The following is a 24,784-nucleotide window of genomic DNA, read 5'->3' as shown; positions in this document are numbered from 1 at the left end:
CCAGTTATTAAACTAAGTAAACTGTGGGAATTGGTATTGTTGGATTCATACAATGGCGATGTTCTAGTACTGTATGTCGTAATCTTAGTCATTGTTGAATATACGGAAACAGAGCAATGATTTCTACATTCGTAATTCATATCTAAATAGTCATTGTTTCTTACGGAGATACTCCCTGTAAGTAGGGGAACCCACCTAGTTTCAAACCTGACCTAAGCGATATTAATTTGAGTACTTACCACTCCGCGCAAGAGAGAATACCATTGAAAAATTTATTTGCCACGGGTTTTTGTAGTTCGCAAACATTGCTTCAAAATATTTTGTGATGATTTTGAAAACAGTAAATGCTGGAGTACAATGACGTGGGCGGTCACATATTTGGTTAACAGTATCTTTGTAGGGAACAGTCTGTCATCTGGGTGAAAAAGTAATACGGATGTCATCGATACACTTGTTTGAAAAAGGAAACGTGCGGGATTAGATGCCAGTGGATGAAAATTGCAGTATAAGATGTGAAATACAATGAATGGTACGGTTAGTACAGGTGAACTGATTTTGGGTTTCACGTGTAATAGATAGAAGTGATAGTGTTTGTTCTGGATTTTTAATCAGATTTATATTTTGACACATGCAGAGTGTTGCAGGAAGATTACTTTCAAACGATGGTTGCAGTATCAAAATTGAAGTGGCAACGCACTTGTTTGCTAGCCGACCATGTGATTTTAGTAGGTTAGATCATATGCAGAAGTAAATACAATTTCATGAGCTTGTATGTGTAAACCTTAATAAAACTGATCAGTTATGCATGAAAAGTGTCTCTTTTTTTTCTTATGGGTATTATTTATTCGTTTCCTACTTGCTGTGAATGGTATGAATTAGTTCATTCAACTGGAGTGATGGTTTTGTGTATGCTTACTACTTTAGTTTACTTTTGTAGTTTAGGGACAGTTCATTCTCTTCCAATACGTTTTTTAAGAATATGCAGATAAATAATTAATTGTCCTTGTGAAAACTTTATTTTTCAGTCTTGTTTGGTGTGACGATTAATATGGCACAAGTGAGTTAAGATGTTTGCTTCATTTTTCAGTGTGAAGAGAATGGGAAAGATATGCGAGGCAAAATTATGGATGAAAATATTGTGTCAGGAGGTTATCCGCTGTGGTCATTCAGTGGCACACTTTCCGATTTCACTCAGGTGTGTGAGCTGTTGCTTGGTAATAGCAGTAGCAATCTTAATTTTGCAGCTTGTACCAACTATAGAACATGTCAGCATTATTTATTTTTTAATTGAAGAGCTTATCACTGATGAAAGTAATACATAGATATAATTATATAAACAGTACTTGTTTTGTGCACACTTAGACACATTGTGTTGATCAAATGATGTCTTCCATACTCTACAGTGTGTGGGAACCTGACATTTTTTATCCACAAAAGTGTTTTCTGGATATACTATTTACTCATTATTAAAAATAGACACTTCAAATCCCGATTCAAGTAATAGATATATATAGAGGGAAGTAAATTGTGAACTATCTAATTTGGACATGGGTGTTTAAAAATATTTTGTAACACATTTGAAATTTTGACATGGGGAAATTACTGTGTGTTGCTTGAAAGCCTACCTTTTCGCTTTTGTTATTTCTTTCTCTTGCCTGGAGTGGCTGTCGCTTTCATTTTTTTATTTCACACTTATCTATGTAATGTGGTAAACTGTTCAAAAAATTGATACCGTTTTGTGGAGGGGTTTGTCGACATATGGACTAGTAGTGTCATTGTTAATCTCAGCAGTCACCACCACCACCACCACCACTACTACTACTTGTGCTGCTTTTTCTTTTTTTCCGATGCTCGAGCCTTACATCCCATACAGTCCTTTTTGCATAGCCCTCCATGACTTCTCCTGTCAATCTAGTTCTGATGTCTTGCCACTTTGATTCCGTGGATTTCCATCTAAAATTTTGTTAGTGACTTGCATTGCACTCGACTGTGCGCTATTGTACTTTTTTGCTGTGGTGATTTATGTACTTAATTTTATTTATTTTTTCCTTAGTTCAGTGATCTATCTTTTTATAAGCTCATGAGGATGTAGTGGCCAGTCGGTTTATTTTGTTCTTCATTTTATATGACAATGTGTGATCTTTCTAAGCAAATCTGTACATAAGTAATAATTTTACAAAAGAGACAATTGTTATACTAGATTACATTTAAATTATGCACTATATGTACTGACAGGTTACTCCATACATTGGACCTAGCAAGTAAAAATTGAAGAGAAAACAATGAACAGAACTACGTATATAACATGAGTATCTGCAGTATTGTTCCGTTGTACATCACATTAAGTAGTACATAAATTTTATATTTCTAAGAGTGTTTTTCATTGTGACTAAGAAACTCTTCCAAACTGTGAAATGACCTTGCCAGAAGAAAAGTGTAAGTGGTTCCATATACATTGACTTGTTATCAAATTTTCATTTAATATCCAGAGGGAGCGAGTTATAAACTTTTCTGCCAGTGTACTGCACACCCTTCCCCAGCATTATCAGATTTTGACAATCACTGTGGAACTTCTTGTGGTCAGGGTTCACAGCAGATTTTTTTAAATGACATCATATTTGAAATTGACTGTGTAAATTATTTCAAAATTATGATTTTGGCCTTGGGTAATTTTCAAGTGGTACTGCAAAAGATTTTGCTTCAGTGCATGTCAGACTTTAAAATTCTCAGACATATATAAATTCAGGAGATTTTAAAGTCTGACATGTGCCGTAGCAAAATCTTTTCCAGTACTACTTGGAAATGGCCCAGAGACTGAAATTGTAATTGTGAAATAAATAATTTATATAGACAAAGGTGAACATACATCCTTAAAAGATCACTGTGGAAGTCGTGCTTCTTCCTTGTGTTGTATTCATAAGATTCATTATATCCTTGAATAATTTTTGGGAAGTAGTAGTAAGAATTTTTGTTGTTGCCAGAAAGGTATCTACAATCTACACATCTCATTATTTGTAACATCTTTTTGGGCAAAGAGTATTTTCTTTGCTAGTGATAGGTGTCCCCAGAAAGGTAATTCCCTATGTTATTAGGAGATGTAAGTATCCGTAGTAGCCTATGCTGCTTTCATAGTGTTTTAAATTCCCACTCTCGCAGATTATACGTCAGGCAAAAATTGATGCTGAGTCTCTTGTGAAGGTTTATTGTATGAAGACACCAGTTTATTTTGCAGTCAGTGATAATACCCAGTAATATCTTCGTTTCAACTCTTTTTTTATTGATTCTGTGATACACTTATCAGTTAGCTCTTCCTCAATTTTTGCAGTTACAACTAAGGAATTCAGTTCTGTAAAGTGGTGTGAGACCTGTAATACCATCTCGATATGTAAATAGACCTTCATAAATTGTTAAGGAATGTCGTGGTACCTGAACAGGAGGAGGGGTTACTTATAAGTTGTGTTGTAGTTATGTACTGATAACACTACTGTAACTACCTGCATTAATTATGGAGGGTGGAAGGGTCAGATGTCCCTTTGCAATGAGTTTTAGGCGTGATGATTACTCCACTTGTTTAGTATCAATCTCACTACTTACTACACTGTTTACATGTTGCTTCAATAGTGCTGGAAGAAATTGAAAAATTGGCTGCTTAATCTCTTACCACAGAGAATGAAACCTATTCCTTCTCTTATTTCATCTCCAGTCACCACTTTTTATTTTCATAGTAATACACTGTCTCTGTTTTTGTAGAATGTAGATAGATATAGTGTTAGATTAGAATTAGTAGTAATTATAGTGTTTATTGGAGCCACAGACAATATACATTGGTATACATTCATATAACAAGGAAAAAAGTATTCAAAACTATGTGTAATAACTTGCAATTTGTAAATTATCAATTATACTGTATATCTTACGTTGCCAATTACTATCCCTTATCCCATGTTTTGCTTGACCAATATGCTATGCAATACATTTTTTGCAAATGCTTTGAAGGTATTATTGATACATCATATTGTTGATGTGTACATCACATATTGTATAGTTTTGAAGCACATTTATTTTAGGTTCTTTTATTTTGCCTTGTACCAAAAGCAACATTTTAATAAAGAGAAACAAAAGTAACATTTCCTATCAGAACCCTCTGCTTAAAGTAGTGCAGGAGTGGTTAAAAAAAAATAAAAATGGAGAGAACAGTGTGCACACCTCACTACAGCCACATTAAAACTGTGTGCCGGACTGAGACTTGAACTCGGGGCCTTTGACTTTTGCGGGCAAGTGCTCACGACCCGTCCTCACAGCTTTACCTCTGCCAGTAGCTCGTCTCCTACCTTCCAAACTTTACAGAAGGTCTCCTGCGAAACTTGCAGAACCAGCACTCCTGGAAGAAAGGATATTGTGGAGACATGGCGTAGCCACAGCCTGGGGGATGTTTCCAGGGTGAGATTTTCACCCTGCAGCAGAGAGAGATTTTTACCCTGCAACGGTCCGGCACACAATTTTAATCTGCCAGGAAGTTTCAAATCAGCGCACACTCCGCTGCAGAGTGAAAATCTCATTCTGGGAACATCCCCCAGGCTGTGGCTAAGCCATGTCTCCGCAATATCCTTTCTTCCAGGCGTTCTAGTTCTGCAAGTTTCACAGGAGAGCTTCTGTGAAGTTTGGAAGGTAGGAGACGAGGTACTGCAGAAGTAAAGATGTGAGGACTAGACCTGAATCGTGCTTGGGTAGCTCAGATGGTAGAGCACTTGCCTGCAAAAGGCAGAGGCCCCGAGTTTGAGTCTCGGCCCGGCACACAGTTTTAATCTGCCAGAATGTTTAGATTTAATCACTGTTTCCACTTTCACTTTTTCCCATGATTTTATCATGAAATCACACAAAACATTAAGTGATGCAGTCCATATAGTGCCATCTTTTGTATATGACTTTTGGCCACTCATCATCCAATTGTTCTATTGCTCACGCATGTGGTCTTTGAATGGTTTATTCAGAGAAACGTCTAAAGGTTATAGCATTGAAGTCAAATCACCCGGTATATCAGCGGTCTTTGTATTGCTTCATGCTATGTGATTGTTGGTATTCTCAGTTTTGTGACTGCGAAACATATCCCCACCGACAAACTTGGTTGATTTTGTAGAGTGCCTGGTGATCTCTGCCAGATATTTTCCATCCACAATTTTACACGATTCTTGTCCATCCAACACTTTTCATGAAAATGTACAAAAATGCCAGATGGAGATTTTATTTTAGGAATGCTTTTCCACTTGAAGTGACCACAGGTTTTAATTTTGTTCAGTCTGTCTTGCATGTTCATACTATTGTAAAGCTGGTTTTTTTCTTGGCCTGTACTTCTAAGTTGAACAGTATTTACACTTTTTGTTTCCACAATTCTATTGTTTATCATATTGAAGTTCATGTGTGTTTCATTCGTATTTCCAATGAGATGTAGGCGGAAGTTGTATTTTTCCCTTATATAAATAACAGACTTGTGAAAACTTGCAACTTTATGGTCAAGATCTTTCAGTAATTTCTGCTCTATCATCAGATTTTTTCTGTTTATGAAACACTTGCACCAACCTACTTTTGCATTAAATTCTTTGCTGCCCTCTAGATTGGCTCATGCCCATTTCGGTGCACAAGACCTAATCATATTTCTTGTAATAACATAATAGTTGTGCCTCTATTCTTGTACTCATTCTGTAACACAATTTTCTAAATATGGCCATCAAGCTGTTCCTCTCCTCATGGGACATTATTTTAAAAGCCTCTCCTAATGGAATATTTTTTTTTTTTTGAATAGCCTCTCCTCATAGAACACTTAAAAAGAAAAAAGGATAGGCTCTCCATTCTTTCACCAATCTCTTACCATCTACTCTGTTATATCGAAAGCCCTTCCTGCAGCACACTTGTTTGATTCTTTATCTTGTTTTATGACCTTTAACTTGAATCTTTCTTTGTATTTTCTTCTTTTTGCCGGTGCCATCATTAGGCACACAATTTACAAATTTTACGCTGGGTACACTTAAAGTATGAACTGTTCGAAAACACAACTCAACCTACAACAGTACACGTTAGCTTTTCATAAGAGTTCGTTATTCGGCATGTGCTTCTACAGGGAAAACTGTAACAAAGCTGAAGGAGGTGTTTGCTTTATGATGTGTGCAACTGTACCAATTGTTTGGTAGTACAGAGTGGATATATGCACAAAACTGAACGGCCAATATGACTCAAGAATATTACCCGCTTCAGTATGCATATTATTGTCCTTGATGATCACTGTTCTCAACTAAATTTACAGGTCGTTGATAGTGTGGAGATCATATTATAGGGTTGGCTTATGGTAAAATATATATCTTTGGTGAAAATTTGTACTTTTTCTTATCTGAAGGTCATCTTATCTGCCTAAATATACAGTAGTTTGCTATAGGAATTGAAACCACAATTGTGATAGTCTTCATAAATGTTCTCTACTATTCTGTCATCAATATCTTCTAATACACTGGGCCTCGATATTTTTAGAATACTGGGAATATTCAATTGTTTTAATTTTCAGTTAAATTTTTGTAATTTTGACAGGTAAGAACCAACACTCTAACAAAGAATATTACTGTATCCCGCTACTGCAGAATAATACTTGAACAATAAAACATAAGCAAGAGAGAAAAAAAAAAAGAACGAAAATAACTTAAATTGCAAAGGAAATGCGCCATGTAAGATGACGACACGCAGTGCTCATGCAAGCGTCTGCCAAATGAAAATATGTCAAAGGCTTTAGGAAGACTATGCAGTGCTTCGTAACAAGAAATTGCCTCCAGTGAGCGTGAAGTCGCAATTGTTCTACATTTGATTTGTTTTAGCAGTTACACGCGGGCTCATGCGCATGCGCAATTGAGTCACGTATGAGAAGTAGATTCTCCTGCTTCTGGCTACAGGAATGTGGCTGTTGGCTGTGCAAACAGCTAGATGCTACCGGGAAAAGGGGGCGCCAAATTCATATTCTTGAGGAAACAAACTTGGTTCACAAAGTGCCTAGCACCCAGCGTAAGTTTGTCTATTGATTATTCATATGATTTTGAAACGCTTCCCTGTTGGTTTTTGAACACATTTTAGGTTGATTTCTGAATGAATCATAAGTTGACTTTTGAATGCTTGCATAGTGTACGCGATGTCTGTCAGGAGAATCCCTGTCACTTCAAGAAATAAACTTTCTGCAGACAAAAGGGGACGGGGCTATACGAGCTGAGCGGAGTAAAACCGAAAGGATGAATGCCAATCGCTGTCTGATTATGTGGTTGATTGGGTTTGCGAATGATCAGCATTGCTATAATTACTAGCGAAATCTATAGGTTCAGACTACCAGAATGGAAATAAACGACTGACAGGAATAACAGGTGAGAAAGTTTACATATTATCTTCTCTGTGTATCCAAGAAAATAAAATTTTGACCGAAAATTTTTGGCCAGATCGCTACACTAGTGAGGACCAGCGGTACAGTCCCTGGCTAGTAGCTGCTTAAGTTTTATCCTGGAAGTAACATGGAAAACATGTTGTTCGAACACGTAATAACGCCTAACCGGAAAATAATCGCGGGATAACTTGAACCTGTGGGTATGGCAGGGCAAGTGAACTTAATCGACGAACAAATTTTGACAGTGGCAGCAATAGCTACAGAATTGGTGATGGCAAGATTGTTTGTTAGAAAGGAAGGAGAAGAAACGGGGACATCACACAAGTTATGGAAGAATAAGACGATTTCAAATTTATATAAAAATTTCGTAATACTAGTATTCGATCTCGTGCTTGAGAAGCTGGTGCGTATGAATGAAATGTGAAACTATTTCCTAAAATAAAGCTTTTTGCTTGTAGTTGGGCTAATAGGCATTTGATATTTTTGCAGAAAGGAAAGCACGCCATGTAAAGCTGTATCTAGATTAGAGAGAAAAAAATGCTACAAGCTAAGGTTTGAAGAAACGTGTTATTTCTTGTGTATCTCTTGTCAGTATTGGTTTTATATATCCTATATTTAATTTTTTGTCACACAAAACAGTAAGTTATTAACTAATAGGCAATAAAGAGTTCCCACCTGCTATTAATTGTGAGATTTTTTTTAAAGAGGGCCAGGCTGTCAAACCGGCCGACTGGGAGCAGGAGAAGCACCACAGGACATTTCAATTTCCTCTCTCCTGAATATAGTTTGGACGTGCGGTAGAAAAATGCTTTACGAAGAGGTGTGGCACTGTTCTTTGGCATACTTAGGACCAAATAATATCTCTTACATTTCCTCGAATACATATGTTCTGTGTTTCAGACTTTTCAGAAAGATGTGCGCTACAAGATAAACATATTTTGAAAATTCGATTTTTTGTAGTATTGACCCGGTTCGCAATGTTGTATATCCGGGGCTGATGCGCAGAGCAGTCTGAGTTATAGTTGGTAGTCTCCACGTGACCCGTGTTTACATTTAGTGATTTTGCTGTTTCCCCTTCGTTTACTCTCACGTCAAATGAAAACAAAAAGGATATCTCTGTCCGGGAGCTATCGAGTGAATTAAAACACATTCACATAATTACAGAAGGCTGAAATATGTCATTAGTTTCAGATTTTATTTTATTTCCACCTTTCTGACAGTCAAGCATTAATCGCCTTGCGGAACAATGAAGTTATTTTTGTCTGTTTGCTAAAGAAATTTGACTCTTGTTAACCTTTTCCTCAGAGGCAGTCAATGTATTTGAAACGAAATGTTTGATTCCACAGTACTGGCTAATTTCAACTGTTCGCTGCATTTCAAGTGCATGTTTTCATTTTCTAGCACGTATGGCATTATGCCATAATAAGGACCCAAACATGATATAATACAGTACTGGTGCTCCAAGAAAATTTACGTCCCGAAACCCACACTGAAAAGTTTAATATCAGGTCGAGGTCTACTGCATTGGGAATCCGGACATAGGAATGTGCCCTTTAAGTATGCACTTTAAATGTGCATATTTTAATATGGTTCACGAAATTCTGATGCTCTTGCATTATCCTCTGATATCATGTTTCTTTTATGACATCATATATGAACTTTCAATGTTTTACACATAAGTATATACGGTCTCCCTGTGTCATGATAGCTACCTAAGTGCTGTGTCGCCTGTTACCTGCGCTCTCTAGCAACTGCTGAAATGAACCTGTTTCTAACAGGTCGTGGGAAAATATTGCGAATGGTGGTTTGAAAAGTGTTACTTTCAAAGTAAATATCCTTTTACGTAAGTTAAACTACGTGCAAGAATGTACCATTAATTTATTAAATCACAGAGCATTTGGCTCTCATTTAAAACTCAACTCTTTGATGACGAGCCAGTTAGAAGAATTTCGAAACCTGAAGATCAGACATTTATTTCATCATCAAAAACAAAAACTTGACTGGCACATTTGTGTGATATATCTTAAAGTGTAACACCCACAAAAAAGATCAACAGTATATGCAAAAGCTTAGCTTATTTTGCAACTTGAGACCAATATTATATGTGAAAACTTTTTTCTTGTAGCAACACGCAGTATATTAATTTAAACTGTTAACTTTCCCTGTTTGTGTTCGTGCTACTTAACAGTGATGTTGCTGTTAGTTGACTACATCACGTGTCCTATGCTCTCAATATCCGCTGTCATCGGCTTGCGAGATCACATGACATAAGCTACTGACTGCTTAAAAAAGCACATCGAAATCGCCATTTCAATGATTGGGAAAGTAGCATGGGGCGTTTGGTGGAATTTTAATGTATACATTCGTAATACGAAAACGAAAATACGCAGCTTAGATGTTGTGCACATCAAAGATATTTCCAAAACCTGTCTTTTTTCCCTGAGTTTCGTTTTCTAAAGTGCCGGGAAATTGTATGCCCGTGTATAAAATCATAACCATTCAAAGGATTGATAAGGGAAAATATGCTATAACCCGGGAGAAAGTGTATTTTTAACCGTGAAATCCAGGAAAAACCCCGGATTTTTTTTTTTTTTTTTTTTTTTTTCCCTTGTCCATGTATACACCCTGAGATAGTTTGTACTTACTTTGGCTGGACTGTTCCTATTACTTTTGAGATGAATGTCACCTTCAGGTTCAGGTTCGTCCTGTCCTTCAAAATCAGTATATCTATCCAGCCTAATGTCACGTATTTCGTTGCCATCCCCAGTATGTTTCTGAATTAATGTACCTGCAAACTCTCTACTCTTGACTCCGATTTCATTTCTATATTCAGTATATCACAACTTTGTTCCTAATATTTGGACCTCATTCATAGGATTAATTTTCTTCATGATGGTACATAGTTTAGCAGTAACAAAGATGCGAGCACTCCAAGAGACATAGTCATACTGCAGCTATACAATTCATGCAACTTGAGTGCTAGTTAATGCAGCTGCAACATGCCACCGTCTGATGGTGCTTGCAGCTGTTTTATTCCATTAATGTATTAATTGTTGAGGTTTTACAAAGTTGAGGAATAGAAAATAGTAAACAGCTTTTTTTTGTTTTAGAGTTTATTGACAACTGGAATTACCTTTGTAGAAATTATAGTAGTGAAATGAAATGCATTAAATTAGGAATCTGGGTTGGGTTGTTTGGAGGAAGAGACCAAACAGCAAGGTCATCGGTCTCTCGGATTAGGGAAGGACGGGGAAGGAAGTCAGTTGTGCCTTTTCAAATGAACCGTCCCGGAATTTGCCTGGAGTGATTTAGGGAAATCACGGAAAACCTAAATCAGGATGGTCGGACGCGGGATTGAACTGTCGTCATCCCGAATGCAAGTCCAGTGTGCTAACCACTGTGCCAACTTGCTCAGTTTAGGAATTTGTATTGCTGATTAAGTAATGACTTAGTGTTGTAGTTTCGCCACAATCGCTTCAGTGCAAGATATTGCTGTTGTTACCATTGCGTGTATTGTTACGTTGTTTACTTTGGTTATGATAACATTTTACCTTCTTAATTTGCCAATTTTTGCCACATTCTTTGAACAATTTTTATTTTTTACTCTTGTCATTGAGCAACTTTTTTCAATGATGAATGCCAAAGGATTTGTGAAATTTCACAAAACCAAGAGCTACAGTGAATGTGTGGGAAATTTGAGATTGTTAATATTTAAGTGGAAAAAAAAATCACTAAACAGGGACATACGCAGATATGCCTTAAGAATTAATGTGGTGTGCTTGTAACAAGTTGGATGCATAAACTATTCTGCGTGTAAAGGAATAGAACACTTTGCTCTCACTTGCTGATTTTCCATGCCTTGTACCCCTTACAGACGCTGCAGTGTTAAAATGGGCTGTCACCATACATGCATGACAGTTACCATTGCAACGGGGAATTGGAGAATAAGATTGGTCACACCTTCTGTTCATTGTTGTATCACCTAACTACTCTAGTTGTCAGTTACCACCGTTAGTTACATGTTCCATAGATCATTTGAACAATTACTTTTATTGGAATGATGTGGAACAAGTCAGTTTATAGGACATGTAAACATGATTAGTGTTAACACTGAGGATAAACACATTATTTTTAGTCCTGTTCCTATTTAGTTCATTTATTGTACAAGCAGTCCAAAATTTTTGTTGTTGAGTATTGAACTCCTGTCTCGGCCATTAACAGCTTTAATTATGCTTAATAAAGGTCATTACCCCGCTAGTGTTGTAGGTATGATGCTTACTGTTCTTATATTGTGAGGGATTATTTATGACGTCTTTGGATGAACACATGTTGTTCTTACTGCACGCTTGTGTGTTATCAATACCCCCCCCCCCCCCCCCCCCCCCCCCCCCCCCGTAAGTGATGAGTTTCTCCAGAAAATTATTCCATACAACATAATTGATTGGAAATATGCAAAATATGTCTGGAGGTTGATATATTTGTTTCCAAGATTAGAAATTACACAAAGAGCAAAAGCAGCTGAACTTACTTGTTTGAAAAGCTCAGTAATATGCTTCTTCCAGTTCAAGTTCTCATCGATAGATACACCTAAAAATTTGGAGCACTATACCCTACTTAGTGACACCTGCTCATGTACTACTTGAATTGTAGCTATTACTGTTGTACAGAACTGAATGTAGTGTGTTTTATTTTGCAAAATTTAGGGATAGTCAATTTTCAGAGAACCACTTAATAATTCTTTGGAAAACATCATTTACAAACACTTCTGCTGCTTTCTCTCTAATGGGATTTATTATAAATGTAAAGTGAAAGGTCATTTACATATATAAGGAACAGGAGTGGACCCAAAATAGAACCTTGTGCGGGCTCCCTTGCGTGATTCCCCCCCCCCCCCCCCCTCCCCCCTCCTCCATGCAAGTCACTAAAATTTTCTGCCCTTCTGATATTGTCTGACTTACACAGCACAGCCTTTTGCATTTTGTTTGTCAAGTGTGATTCAAATCAGCTTTGTGGAAAGCTATCAATTCCATAAAACTTGAGTTTTTTAAAAATCATGATCATACAATCAAATGCCTTGGAAAGAACACAAACAAATAGCAACTGGTGATATATTATTATTTAAGGCTTGTACTGTTCGATAAGTGACTATAAATAGTTGAGAAACCCTTCTTGAATCCAAACTGCCATGCGCTAAATAAATTGTTTCTACTTAGGTTACTCTTGAGCACATTGTTCTTCACCCCCTCCCCCCCGCGCCGAATATTTTGGAAGATGTTAGTAAGGGAATTGGATTATAATTGTTTAACAATAGATCTGTCTGGAAAAATTCCCTGTGCCAGTGATGTATTAGATACCCGTCAGGACATTATTTACTGAGTTAGAACAACTTTCCAGAATTCTGCTTGACATTTCATTAACATCACATGGACTTTTGTTTTGTAGGATTTTGTTAATTTCATTGATGGATGTCAGTGTTGCTTCTAGTTGTTGAAAGTTTTGTGAAATAACTTTTTAAATGTGTTTTGTTGCTTCTTCAACCCAACCATTTAATCCTATTTTTGCTGCTAGATTTAGAAACGGATTTTTGCAAGTACTTAATCCTTGTGAATTATCAGCCACGACATTGTTGTTAGTAATTTTTGTTGTATCTTGTATGCTAACTGGCTGTTCTTCATTCCGTTTGACAATATACGGCACAGTTTAATCTTACTTGCTTTATTAATTTCCGCTGGATGTATATACTTTTTGAAATTTTTATGACTTTCCTTAAAATATTACAGTATTTTCTGTAGAATGCAGGTAGTTTTGAGTCTTTACTTAATGTGGCCTAAATTTTCCTCTTCCACGAGTTTTCAGTTCCCTCAGTTATCCACAGCTTACTTCTTTTTTGTGAATCTTCTGGGTAGCTTCTTAGGAAAGCTACTTTCAAATTTGACACAAATTTACTGTGGAATAAATTGAATTTGACATTATCAGCTCTTTCTATATCTATATGAACATTAGTAGACATTCCTATAACATCTCTTTTAACTTGCTGTTAAAACATTGTATCCTGTTCTCATTAATAAGCCTCACTACTTTGTATGAACCTGCCTCAGAGCTGTGAAGTGGCATGTTGTTTATATCCATCAATTGTTGGTAATGATCCAGTAGTCCATTAACAATTGGGTGCACATTTACTGTATCAGCGTATAAAAATGATATCAATAAGTGTCCTACTATCTTGCTTCTCACAAGTTGGAAAATTTGCCATTGAAATTAGGCTGAAAAATCTGAATAATTATTCTAGTTAACTTTTCTTGCCCATACCTTTAAGAAATTTGTATAAATGTCCACAAACTACTATCTATTTCTTCTCGTCTGATAAGTAGCTCACTAATGCACCTAGATTTCTCATAAATAGCTGATAATTTCATAGAGGGGATCTGTAGACTGTTACAATTATTAGAAGTGTTCTGCAGTAACAACTCACAAGCACATGCTTCCAGGTTCTGATCAACACAAAACTGCGTGTTCAGTATTTTTAACTTTTATGCATGTTGCCACTCCCTTTATTATTATTATTATTATTATTATTATTATTATTATTATTATTATTATTATTATTATAACTTCACATGAAAATGATGCTAGTCTATAATTCCTTATTGGAACTTGTGCAACAGCATGCACTACCTGATACGTTTCAAAATTCCGCACATAAAAATGGGATTCTTCTTGGCCACTACTCGGGTTATTTTGGTAATAGAAAGGTAGGGGTCAAATGTTGTGGATAGTTCTTGGGATAGGTACTGTTAGTATATCCAACAGAAGGATTGTCTTAGTATAACTATGCTTCAGAACAGGGCCAAAGTATGAATATTACACACTTCCTCCTGATCAGGCAAGTGGAGCAACTTGTTTGGTTGTTTTTTTTGCAGAGGCACCATCAGTTTGTAGATAGTTCCTTCGAAAAACCCCAAAAGCATTTTGTACAGTTTTTTCATACTGAAACATAAGCCACAGACTCCAAGACAGCTATACACAGCAGATGACAGAAATTTTTATGAGATTTTCCTAAGATCCCGATCTCGGAACAACCTGATAATTTTTTTGATATTTTTATCTCTCTCTGAAATACAGATTCAAAGTTAACACTACTTAGACACACAAAATGTGATGTAAGATGAAACCTGGCAACCTGGAGAAACGTGCTGTTTAGAGTCTCTCTCTTTATCTTCAGATGGATTTTGGGAACCTCATGTTGTAGTACTGAAGCCCATACAAATTTTTGTGCCGTGATGTCCAGGCTGAACTGCAAAATTACTTTTGCATTATTTCAATTTCACGTAAGTGAAATATCAAAATTTTACTGAGCAGTAAAATTATTTTCATTTGATTGACGTGCCCTGCTGTGGCAGGAAAAATATGGGAACCAGCAGAAAAATGCTCTCATCAGAGCACGAAAAAGGCAAATATGCCCTTGTTTCAAAACTCTCAACTAAGAGTGGAGTACTAGTTGCATCATTCCACATCCTCTGCACCTTCAAAAATTTCAGCAGGTTTTTTTGTGCTAACAGAGGAGACACTGAGTGTGGGAAAGAGATGGAAAAGTAATAAATACTGGAAAATAGTAGGATACAAAAAAAAATAATGCAGTTATTTTTAAAAGCTATATATTTTCAAATTGTTTCCAAAACAACCTCATCCCCTTCAAAATACTCTTCATTACAATGAATACATTTGACCCACCGGTGCTCCCACTGTTAAAGACATTTATAAGCCATTTATAGAAATGTCTGAGAGGCCCCCCCCCCCCCCCCTCTCTCTCTTTCTCTCTTATTTATTTATTTTTCTTATGTTGTCAAATTAAGTTGATGTCCTTTCATTACACTTTTCATGTGTGAAAACAAGAAAACCACACATGGACCCTGGCCAGCAGAACAATGCCATTTTTGGGCGAAAACTGTTACTGTGTGTGCAGATGTGTTGTAGTGGTGGAAGAACCAGTCTTCTCTTTACCACAAATTGGGTCTGACCTGGGGAACAAAATGTGAATGATTTGGGCAGTTGATAGATGTCCAGAACGAGGATTGTCAGTTGACATGTCGCCATTTTTAAATCGAGCAAACCACTCTTACACTTGAGTTTTTCTCATAACGTCATCTTGATAAGCTGTTTTCAACGTTACAACAGTTTCTACAGTGTTCTTACCAAGTAAAAAACAAACTGTCACAGTTGCACATTGTTCACTCAAACTTGCCTTCATAAAAGAACAAAATATTGCTAGTAAAAGCAATCACTACATACATTACTGGCCATTAAAATTGCTACACCAAAAACAAATGCAGATGATAAACGGGTATTTATTGGATAAATATACCCTACTGGCCATGAAAATTGCTACACCACGAAGATGACGTGCTACAGATGTGAAATTTAACCGACAGGAAGAAGATGCTGTCATATACAAATGATTAGCTTTTCAGAGCATTCACACAAGGTTGGTGCCCGTGGCGACACCTACAACGTGCTGACACGAGGAACGTTCCCAACCGATTTCTCATACACAAACAGCAGTTGTCTGGCGTTGCCTGGTGAAACGTTGTTATGATGCCTCGTATAAGGAGTAGAAATGCGTACCACACATTTCCGACTTTGGTAAAGGTCGGATTGTAGCCTATCGCGATTGCAGTTTATCGTATCGCGACACTGCTGCTCGCATTGGTTGAGATCAGTGACTGTTAGCAGAATATGGAATTGGTGGGTTCAGGAGGGTGATACGGAACGCCATGCTGGATCCCAACGGCCTCGTATCACTAACAGTTGCGATGACAGGCATCTTATCCGCATGGCTGTAATGGATACTGCAGCCATGTCTTGATCCCTGAGTGAACAGATGGGGACGTTTGCAAGATAACAACCATCTGCACGAACAGTTTGACAACGTTTGCAGCAGCATGGATTATCAGCTGGGAGACCATGGCTGTGGTTAATCTTGACGTTGCATCACAGACAGGAGCACCTGCGAAGGTGTAGTCAACGACGAACCTGGGTGCACGAATGGCAAGGTGTCATTTTTTCGGATGAATCCAGGTTCTGTTTACAGCGTCACGATGGTCGCATCCGTATTTAGCTACATCGCTGTGAACACACATTGAAAGCGTGTGTTCATCATTGCCATACTGGCGTATCATCCGGTGTGATGGTATGGGGTGCCATTGGTTACATGTCTCGGTCACCTCTTGTTCGCATTGACGGCACTTTGAACAGTGGACGTTACATTTCATATGTGTTACGACCCGTGGCTCTACCCTTCATTCGATCCCTGTGAAACTCTACATTTCAACAGGATAATGCACGACCACATGTTGCAGGTCCTGTACAGGCCTTTCTGGATACAGAAAATGTTCGGCACCAGATCACTCACCTGCAACATGCGGTGGTGCATTATCCTGCTGAAATGTAGGGTTTTGCAGGGATCGAATGAAGGGTAGAGCCATGGGTTGTAACACATCTGAAATGTAACATGGACTGTTCAAATTAGCGTCAATGCGAACAAGAGATGACAGAGACGTGTAACCAATGGCACTCCATACCATCACGCCTGGTGATACGCCAGTATGGTGATGCCGAATACACGCTTCCAATATGCGTTCACCGCGATGTCGCCAAACACGGATGCGATCATCGTGATGCTGTAAACAGAACCTGGATTCATCCGAAAAAATAACGTTTTGCCATTTGTGCACCCAGGTTCGTTGTTGACTACACCATCGCAGGCGCATCAAGGGTAATCGCAGCCATGGTCTCAGAGCTGATAGTCCCTGTTGCTGCAAACGTCGTGTTAACTGTTCGTGCAGGTGGTTGTTGTCTTGCAAACATCCCCATCTGTTGACTCAGGGATTGAGACGTGGCTGTAAGATCCGTTACAGCCATGTGGATAAGATGCCTGTCATCGCGACTGCTAGTGATACGAGGCCGTTGGGATCCAGCATGGCGTTCTGTATTACCCTCCTGAACCCACCGATTCCATATTCTGCTAACAGTCATTGGATCTCGACCAATGCGAGTAACAGTGTCGCGATACGATAAACCGCAATCGCGATAGGCTACAATCCGACCTTTATCAAAGTCGGAAATGTGATGGTACGCATTTCTCCTCCTTACACGAGGCATCACAACGACGTTTCACCAGACAACGCCAGTCAACTGCTGTTTGTGTATGAGAAATTGGTTGGAAACTTTCCTCATGTCAGCATGTTGTATGTGTCGCCACGGGCACCAACCATGTATGAATGCTCTGAAAAGCTAATCATTTGTATATGACAGCATCTTCTTTCTGTCAGTTAAATTTGTCATCTGTAGCACGTCATCCTCGTGGTGTAGCAATTTTAATGGCCAGTAGTGTATGAACAGATCAAGCCAGGTCAACAACACAGCGGCACTGAACTGGCAGTGAGTTCACAATACACACCTAGCAGCAGAAATGTTTTATACACAAGCTCCACCCACGGCAACATGTTTTTTAAATAACCCCTGTATGTAATGTTGCACAACATTGTCTAAAAATTGTCTTGTGTGTCTTATTTTAAATGGAAGTTATAAATTCTGTGATTTTGCTGCAAAAGTATGTCTGTAGATGAGAAATGTCTCAATTTTATACACAGAAAATGACTCGATTGTCTACAGACAAATTAGACAAAATGGGTACAAATTAGCTGCACATGTAAGTAGAGATAAGATGATGCTAGGAGGAGTTGCCATATATATCAAAAGCTTCCACAGTGCAAAAAATGTAGAAACTAAAAATTTTTGTGTAGAGCAACATATGCAAGCATGTGCCACTGAACTTAAACTAAATGATGGCACTTTCATAATTGTAACAGTGTATAGGTTCCCCTCAGGGAATTTCCAGCTATTTCTAGAAAACTTGGATGCTTTGTTGTGCTATCTGTCAGACAGGGGGAAGCAAATTATCATTTGTGGGGATTTCAATGTTGATTCCCTGAAAGAGTGTAATAGGAAGAATGACCTTTTAGTATTACTCAGTTCTTTCAATTTGAGCTCCGTCATTGATTTTCCTACTCGGATAACAAAGAACAGCAGTACATTGATAGATAACTTTTTTATAGACCAAGATAAGTTTAAGGACATAAATGCTTATCCTGTTGAGAATGGTCTTTCAGATCATAGTGCACAGCTTGTTACAGTACATGACATAGCTCCATGCAGTATAATAAATCAGACTTTCAAAGCAGTGCGTTCAAGTAACAATATAAATATTGCAAACTTTAGGGAAAGCCTACAGCAGCTAGACTGGGATGAAGTGTATAAGGAACCCGATGCAAACTTGAAATATAACTTATTTCACAATACATTTTTAAGGGTATTTGAAAATTGTTTTCCCAAGAAAATAGTTAAACATAATTCCAAGAAAACATATAAAAAACCTTGGCTAACTAAAGGAGTAAGAATATCTTGCAACCACAAAAGAGAACTGTATCTAACAGCAAGAGGGAGTACTGACCCCGTAATTGTTCAATATTATAAAAACTATTGTGCGGTACTAAGAAAAGTTATTAAAAAGTCCAGAAGCATGTGTATCATGTCTGAGATCAGTAACTCTGATAATAAAATTAAAGCAATTTGGAATATTATTGAAAGGGAAACAGGGCAACCAAGAGCACAGGAAGACTTTAGTGCAATAAAACTGAATAAGTGCACTAACAAACAATCAGAAATTGAAAATATTTTGAATAATCATTTTTTAAATGTTGTGGAGAAAATAGGATCTAGATCTTCACTAGAAGAGGCAAGGCTATTAATAGAAGAGGCCATACCTGCGCAGTTTGAAACAACTGTAATTCCACCAACCTCTCCCTCTGAAATCAGTAAAATAATAAACTCACTGAAAAGTAAAAGCTCTTACGGAATTGATGGCATTTCCAGCAAAGTACTTAAAGCTTGTTCCCCACAGATAAGTAGGATTCTCAGCCACGTATGTAATAGCTCTTTGGAGCAGGGTGTTTTCCCTGATAGACTGAAATATGCCATTGTAAAACCATTGCATAAAAAGGGGGATACGTCGGATGTCAACAACTACCGCCCAATCTCTCTTCTGACAGCTCTATCAAAAATTTTTGAGAAAGTAATGTATTCAAGAGTAGCCTCCCATATTTGTAAAAATAAAGTACTAACAAAATGTCAGTTTGGTTTTCAGAAAGGCTTTTCAACAGAAAATGCTATATATGCTTTCACTGATCAAATATTAAATGCTCTGAATAACCGGACATCACCCATTGGTATTTTTTGTGATCTCTCAAAGGCCTTTGATTGTGTAAATCATGGAATTCTTTTAGATAAGCTAAATCATTATGGTTTGAGTGGGGCAGTGCACAAATGGTTTAATTCATACTTAACTGGAAGAATGCAGAAAGTTGAAATAAGTGGTTCGTGTAATATTAAAACAACAGCTGATTCCTGAAACTGGAGTGCTATGAAGCACGGGGTCCCACAGGGTTCGGTCTTAGGTCCTTTACTGTTCTTGATATACATTAATGACTTACCATTCCACATTGATGAAGATGTAAAGTTAGTTCTTTTTGCTGATGATACAAGTATAGTAATAACATCCAAAAACCAAGAACTAAGTGATGTAATTGTAAATGATGTTTTTCACAAAATTATTAAGTGGTTCTCAGCAAACGGACTCTCTTTAAATTTTGATAAAACACAGTATATACAGTTCCGTACAGTAAATGGCACAACTCCAGTAATAAATATAGAATTTGAACAGAAGTCTGTAGCTAAGGTAGAATTTTCAAAATTTTTAGGTGTGTCCATTGATGAGAGGTTAAACTGGAAGCAACACATTGATGGTCTGCTGAAACGTCTGAGTTCAGCTACGTATGCTATTAGGGTTATTGCAAATTTTGGTGATAAGAATCTCAGTAAATTAGCTTACTATGCCTACTTTCATTCACTGCTTTCGTATGGCATCATATTCTGGGGTAATTCATCGTTGAGTAGAAAAGTATTCATTGCACAAAAACGTGTAATCAGAATAATTGCTGGAGCCCACCCACGGTCATCCTGCAGACATCTATTTAAGGATCTAGGGATCCTCACAGTATATATATTCCCTTATGAAATTTGTTGATAATAATCCAACCCAATTCAAAAGTAATAGCAGTGTGCATACCTATAACACCAGGAGAAAGGATGATCTTCACTATGCAGGGTTAAATCTGACTTTGGCACAGAAAGGGGTAAATTATGCTGCCACAAAAGTCTTTGGGCACCTACCAAACAGCATCAAAAGCCTGACAGATAGCCAACTAACATTTAAAAATAAATTAAAAGAATTTCTAGATGACAACTCCTTCTACTCATTGGCTGAATTTTTAGATATAAACTAAGTAAAATAAAAAAAAAAACTTAATCATTAGTGTCATGCAATATTTTGTGTAATGAAATTTCTTGTACAGACATCTTTTATTAACCTGACACGTTCCACATCATTACGAAGTGTCGTATTCATGATCTATGGAACAAGTATTAATCTAATCTAATCTAGACACTGCCTAGATACAAAAATCTCTTAAGTTTGTGTAACAGGCCGTACAGCATCCCCTGCCTTGCTGTTTACACACCACACTGGGAGTTTTATAGAGAAACCCAATCTTGGAAAATGATAGCGTGGCTCTAAACCAACAGAGCAAAGCATTTAGCGATGTTGGGAAGTTGTGCTGCTCATTGTCATAGCTGATGAATAATCTCTTGACACTAAAGACATTTTTTCTTGATATGTAGCCTCTAGAGTCTAATTTAAAAAAGTTTTCACAGTCTCGGAAAGGTTCTAGTAAAGTACTATTACATGTCTTCAAAACATATAGGAAAACAACGTGTTATAACACAAAAAAGAGATGCAACTTATAAAATGCCTAAATTTTATTTTTTAATCTGGCATGGAACTTTGTAGATAATACTGTAGAACATTCTGCATCTTTCCTTCTGTAATGGCAGATTCAAAGTTTTGTAGTATCTATTGTTGTTTGTATTTGCAAGTCTGCTATTATCTTCTTCAGAACATACTGCTGTCTTTTTAAGAGACAGGCCCAACACTGACTCCACACGCTACCATTAGCACTAACAGCAGTTTTCGGTGAAAATCTCTTCAGTTTTCATTTGTGGCCAGTGTTTATATTTCTTTATTGGACCTTTAATTGTGATTTAGTACATAGTTTCACATGTATGGTGCAGGTACTCAACTCTGTGTTTGCTTATGCTTCAACATTTTCATAGTTCAGTAGTGGTTGCTCTGTGTTGGCTGTTGCAGAGAGCCGTATCCTCAGCTTCCCTCATTCACATTGCCAAACTGTGATAACACACTGACATTTTCAGTTGACATGATTTTTACATTAAATGGAGTTTGTGGATTAAAGTCTGGCTGCAATCCACCTTTACGTAGATTAACAAATGTTCATGGCTGTAGTTAGAGATATATTTCAAGAGCAGTTTCTCCTGGGTTTGGATGTATTTAATCTCAAAAGTCAGCATTCGTAATTTCATTGTTATATATTTCTTTTTCAAATGATAATGACGTCCTCTTGGGTAAAATATTCCGGAGGTAAAATAGTCCCCCATTCGGATCTCCGGGCGGGGACTACTCAAAGAGGATGTCGTTATCAGGAGAAAGAAAACTGGCATTCTACACATCGGAGCGTGGAATGTCAGATCCCTTAATCGGACAGGTAGGTTAGAAAATTTTAAAAGGGAAATGGATAGGTTACAGTTGGATATAGTGGGAATTAGTGAAGTTCGGTGGCAGGAGGAACAAGACTTCTGGTCAGGTGACTACAGGGTTATAAACACAAAATCAAATAGGGGTAATGCAGGAGTAGGTTTAATAATGAATAGCAAAATAGGAATGCGGGTAAGCTACTACAAACAGCATAGTGAACACATTATTGTGGCCAAGATAGATACGAAGCCCACACCTACTACAGTAGTAAAAGTTTATATGCCAACTAGCTCTGCAGATGACGAAGAAATTGGTGAAATGTATGATCAAATCAAAAAAATTATTCAGATAGTGAAGGGAGACGAAAATTTAATAGTCATGGATGACTGGGATTCGAGTGTAGGAAAAGGGAGAGAAGGAAATGTAGTAGGTGAATATGGATTGGGGGTAAGACATGAAAGAGGATCCGGCCTGGTAGAATTTTGCACAGAGCACAACTTAATCATAGCTAACACTTGGTTCAAGAATCATAAAAGAAGGCTGTATACATGGAAGAAGCCTGGGGATACTGGCAGGTTTCAGATAGATTTATATAATGGTAAGACAGAGATTTAGGAACCAGGTTTTAATTTGTAAGACATTTCCAGGGGCAGCTGTGGACTCTGACCACAATCTATTGGTTATGACCTGTAGATTAAAACTGAAGAAACTGCAAAAAGATGGAAATTTAAGGAGATGGGACCTGGATAAACTGAAAGAACCAGAGGTTGTACAGAGTTTCAGGGAGAGCGTAAGGGAGCAATTGACAGGAATGGGGGAAAGAAATATAGTAGAAGAAGAATGGGTAGCTTTGAGGGATGAAGTAGTGAAGGCAGCAGAGGATCAAGTAGGTAAAAAGACGAGGGCTAGTAGAAATCCTTGGGTAACAGAAGAAATATTGAATTTAATTGATGAAAGGAGAAAATATAAAAATGCAGTAAATGAAGCAGGCAAAAAGGAATACAGACGTCTCAAAAAATGAGATCGACAGGAAGTGCAAAATGGCTAAGCAATGATGGCTAGAGGACAAATGTAAGGATGTAGAGGCTTATCTCACTAGGGGTAAGATAGGTACTGCCTACAGGAAAATTAAAGAGACCTTTGGAGAAAAGAGAAACACTTGTAAGAGCATTAAGAGCTCAGATGGAAACCCAGTTCTAAGCAAAGAAGGGAAATCGGAAAGGTGGAAGGAGTATATAAAGGGTCTATACAAGGGTGATGTACTTGAGGACAATATTATGGAAATGGAAGAGAATGTAGATGAAGATGAAATGGGAGATACGATACTGCGTGAAGAGTTTGACAGAGCACTGAAAGACCTGAGTCTAAACAAGGCCCCCGGAGTAGACAACATTCCATTGGAACTACTGATGGCCTTGGGAGAGCCAGTCCTGACAAAACTCTACCATCTGGTGAGCAAGATGTATGAGACAGGTGAAATACCCTCAGACTTCAAGAAGAATATAATAATTCCAATCCCAAAGAAAGCAAGTGTTGACAGATGTGAAAATTACCGAACTATCAGTTTAATGAGTCACAGCTGCAAAATACTAACGCAAATTCTTTACAGACAAATGGAAAAACTGGTAGAATCCGACCTAGGGGAAGATCAGTTTGGATTCCGTAGAAATGTTGGAACACGTGAGGCAATACTGACCCTACGGCTTATCTTAGAAGCTAGATTAAGAAAAGGCAAACCTACGTTTCTAGCATTTGTAGACTTAGAGAAATCTTTTGACAATGTTGACTGGAATACCCTCTTTCAAATTCTGAAGGTGGCAGGGGTAAAATACAGGGAGCGAAAGGCTATTTACAATTTGTACAGAAACCAGATGGCAGTTATAAGAGTCGAGGGACATGAAAGGGAAGCAGTGGTGGGGAAGGGAGTAAGACAGGGTTGTAGCCTATCCCCGATGTTATTCAATCTGTATATTGAGCAAGCAGTAAAGGAAACAAAAGAAACATTCGGAGTAGGTATTAAAATCCATGGAGAAGAAATAAAAACTTTGAGGTTCGCCGATGACATTGTAATTCTGTCAGCGACAGCAAAGGACTTGGAAGAGCAGTTTAACGGAATGGACAGTGTCTTGAAAGGAGGATAGAAGATGAACATCAACAAAAGTAAAATGAGAATAATGGAATGTAGTCGAATTAAGTCTGGTGATGTTGAGGGTATTAGATTAGGGAATGAGACACTTAAAGTAGTAAAGGAGTTTTGCTATTTGGGGAGAAAAATAACTGATAATGGTCGAAGTAGAGAGGATATAAAATGTAGACTGGCAATGGCAAGGAAAGCGTTTCTGAAGAAGAGAAATTTGTTAACATCAAGTATAGATTTAAGTGTCGGGAAGACATTTCTGAAAGTATTTGTATAGAGTGTAGCCACGTATGGAAATGAAACATGGACGATAAATAGTTTGGACAAGAAGAGAATAGAAGCTTTTGAAATGAGGTGCTACAGAAGAATGCTGAATATTAGATGGGTAGATCACATAACTAATGAGGAAGTATTGAATAGGATTGGGGAGAAGAGAAGTTTGTGGCACAACTTGACAAGAAGAAGGGATCGGTTGGTAGGACATGTTCTGAGGCATCAAGGGATCACCAATTTA

The 24,784-nt window shown here is 37.6% G+C and overlaps 1 protein-coding gene across 2 annotated transcripts in view; it reads left to right on the top strand.

Moving 5' to 3' along the window:
- The first annotated feature begins 276 nt into the window (after positions 1-276).
- Positions 277-24,784, top strand: part of LOC126269086 (uncharacterized) — a 237,165-nt gene continuing 212,657 nt past the window's right edge. Inside the window, exons 1-2 of one of the 2 annotated variants that reach the window (XM_049973964.1) lie at positions 277-534; positions 1,088-1,195. In XM_049973964.1, the coding sequence (XP_049829921.1) occupies positions 523-534; positions 1,088-1,195 (120 nt within the window). In that variant the 5' untranslated portion in view covers positions 277-522. The remainder of the gene's footprint in view (positions 535-1,087; positions 1,196-24,784) is intronic. The other variant, XM_049973965.1, reaches the window with a different exon arrangement.

The sequence above is a fragment of the Schistocerca gregaria genome, chromosome 1 (assembly GCF_023897955.1).
Source record: "Schistocerca gregaria isolate iqSchGreg1 chromosome 1, iqSchGreg1.2, whole genome shotgun sequence".
In the NCBI taxonomy this organism is placed as follows: domain Eukaryota; kingdom Metazoa; phylum Arthropoda; class Insecta; order Orthoptera; family Acrididae; genus Schistocerca; species Schistocerca gregaria.
The sequence above is the reverse complement of the archived record's forward strand: the minus strand, read 5'-3'. Positions and strand labels throughout refer to the sequence as shown.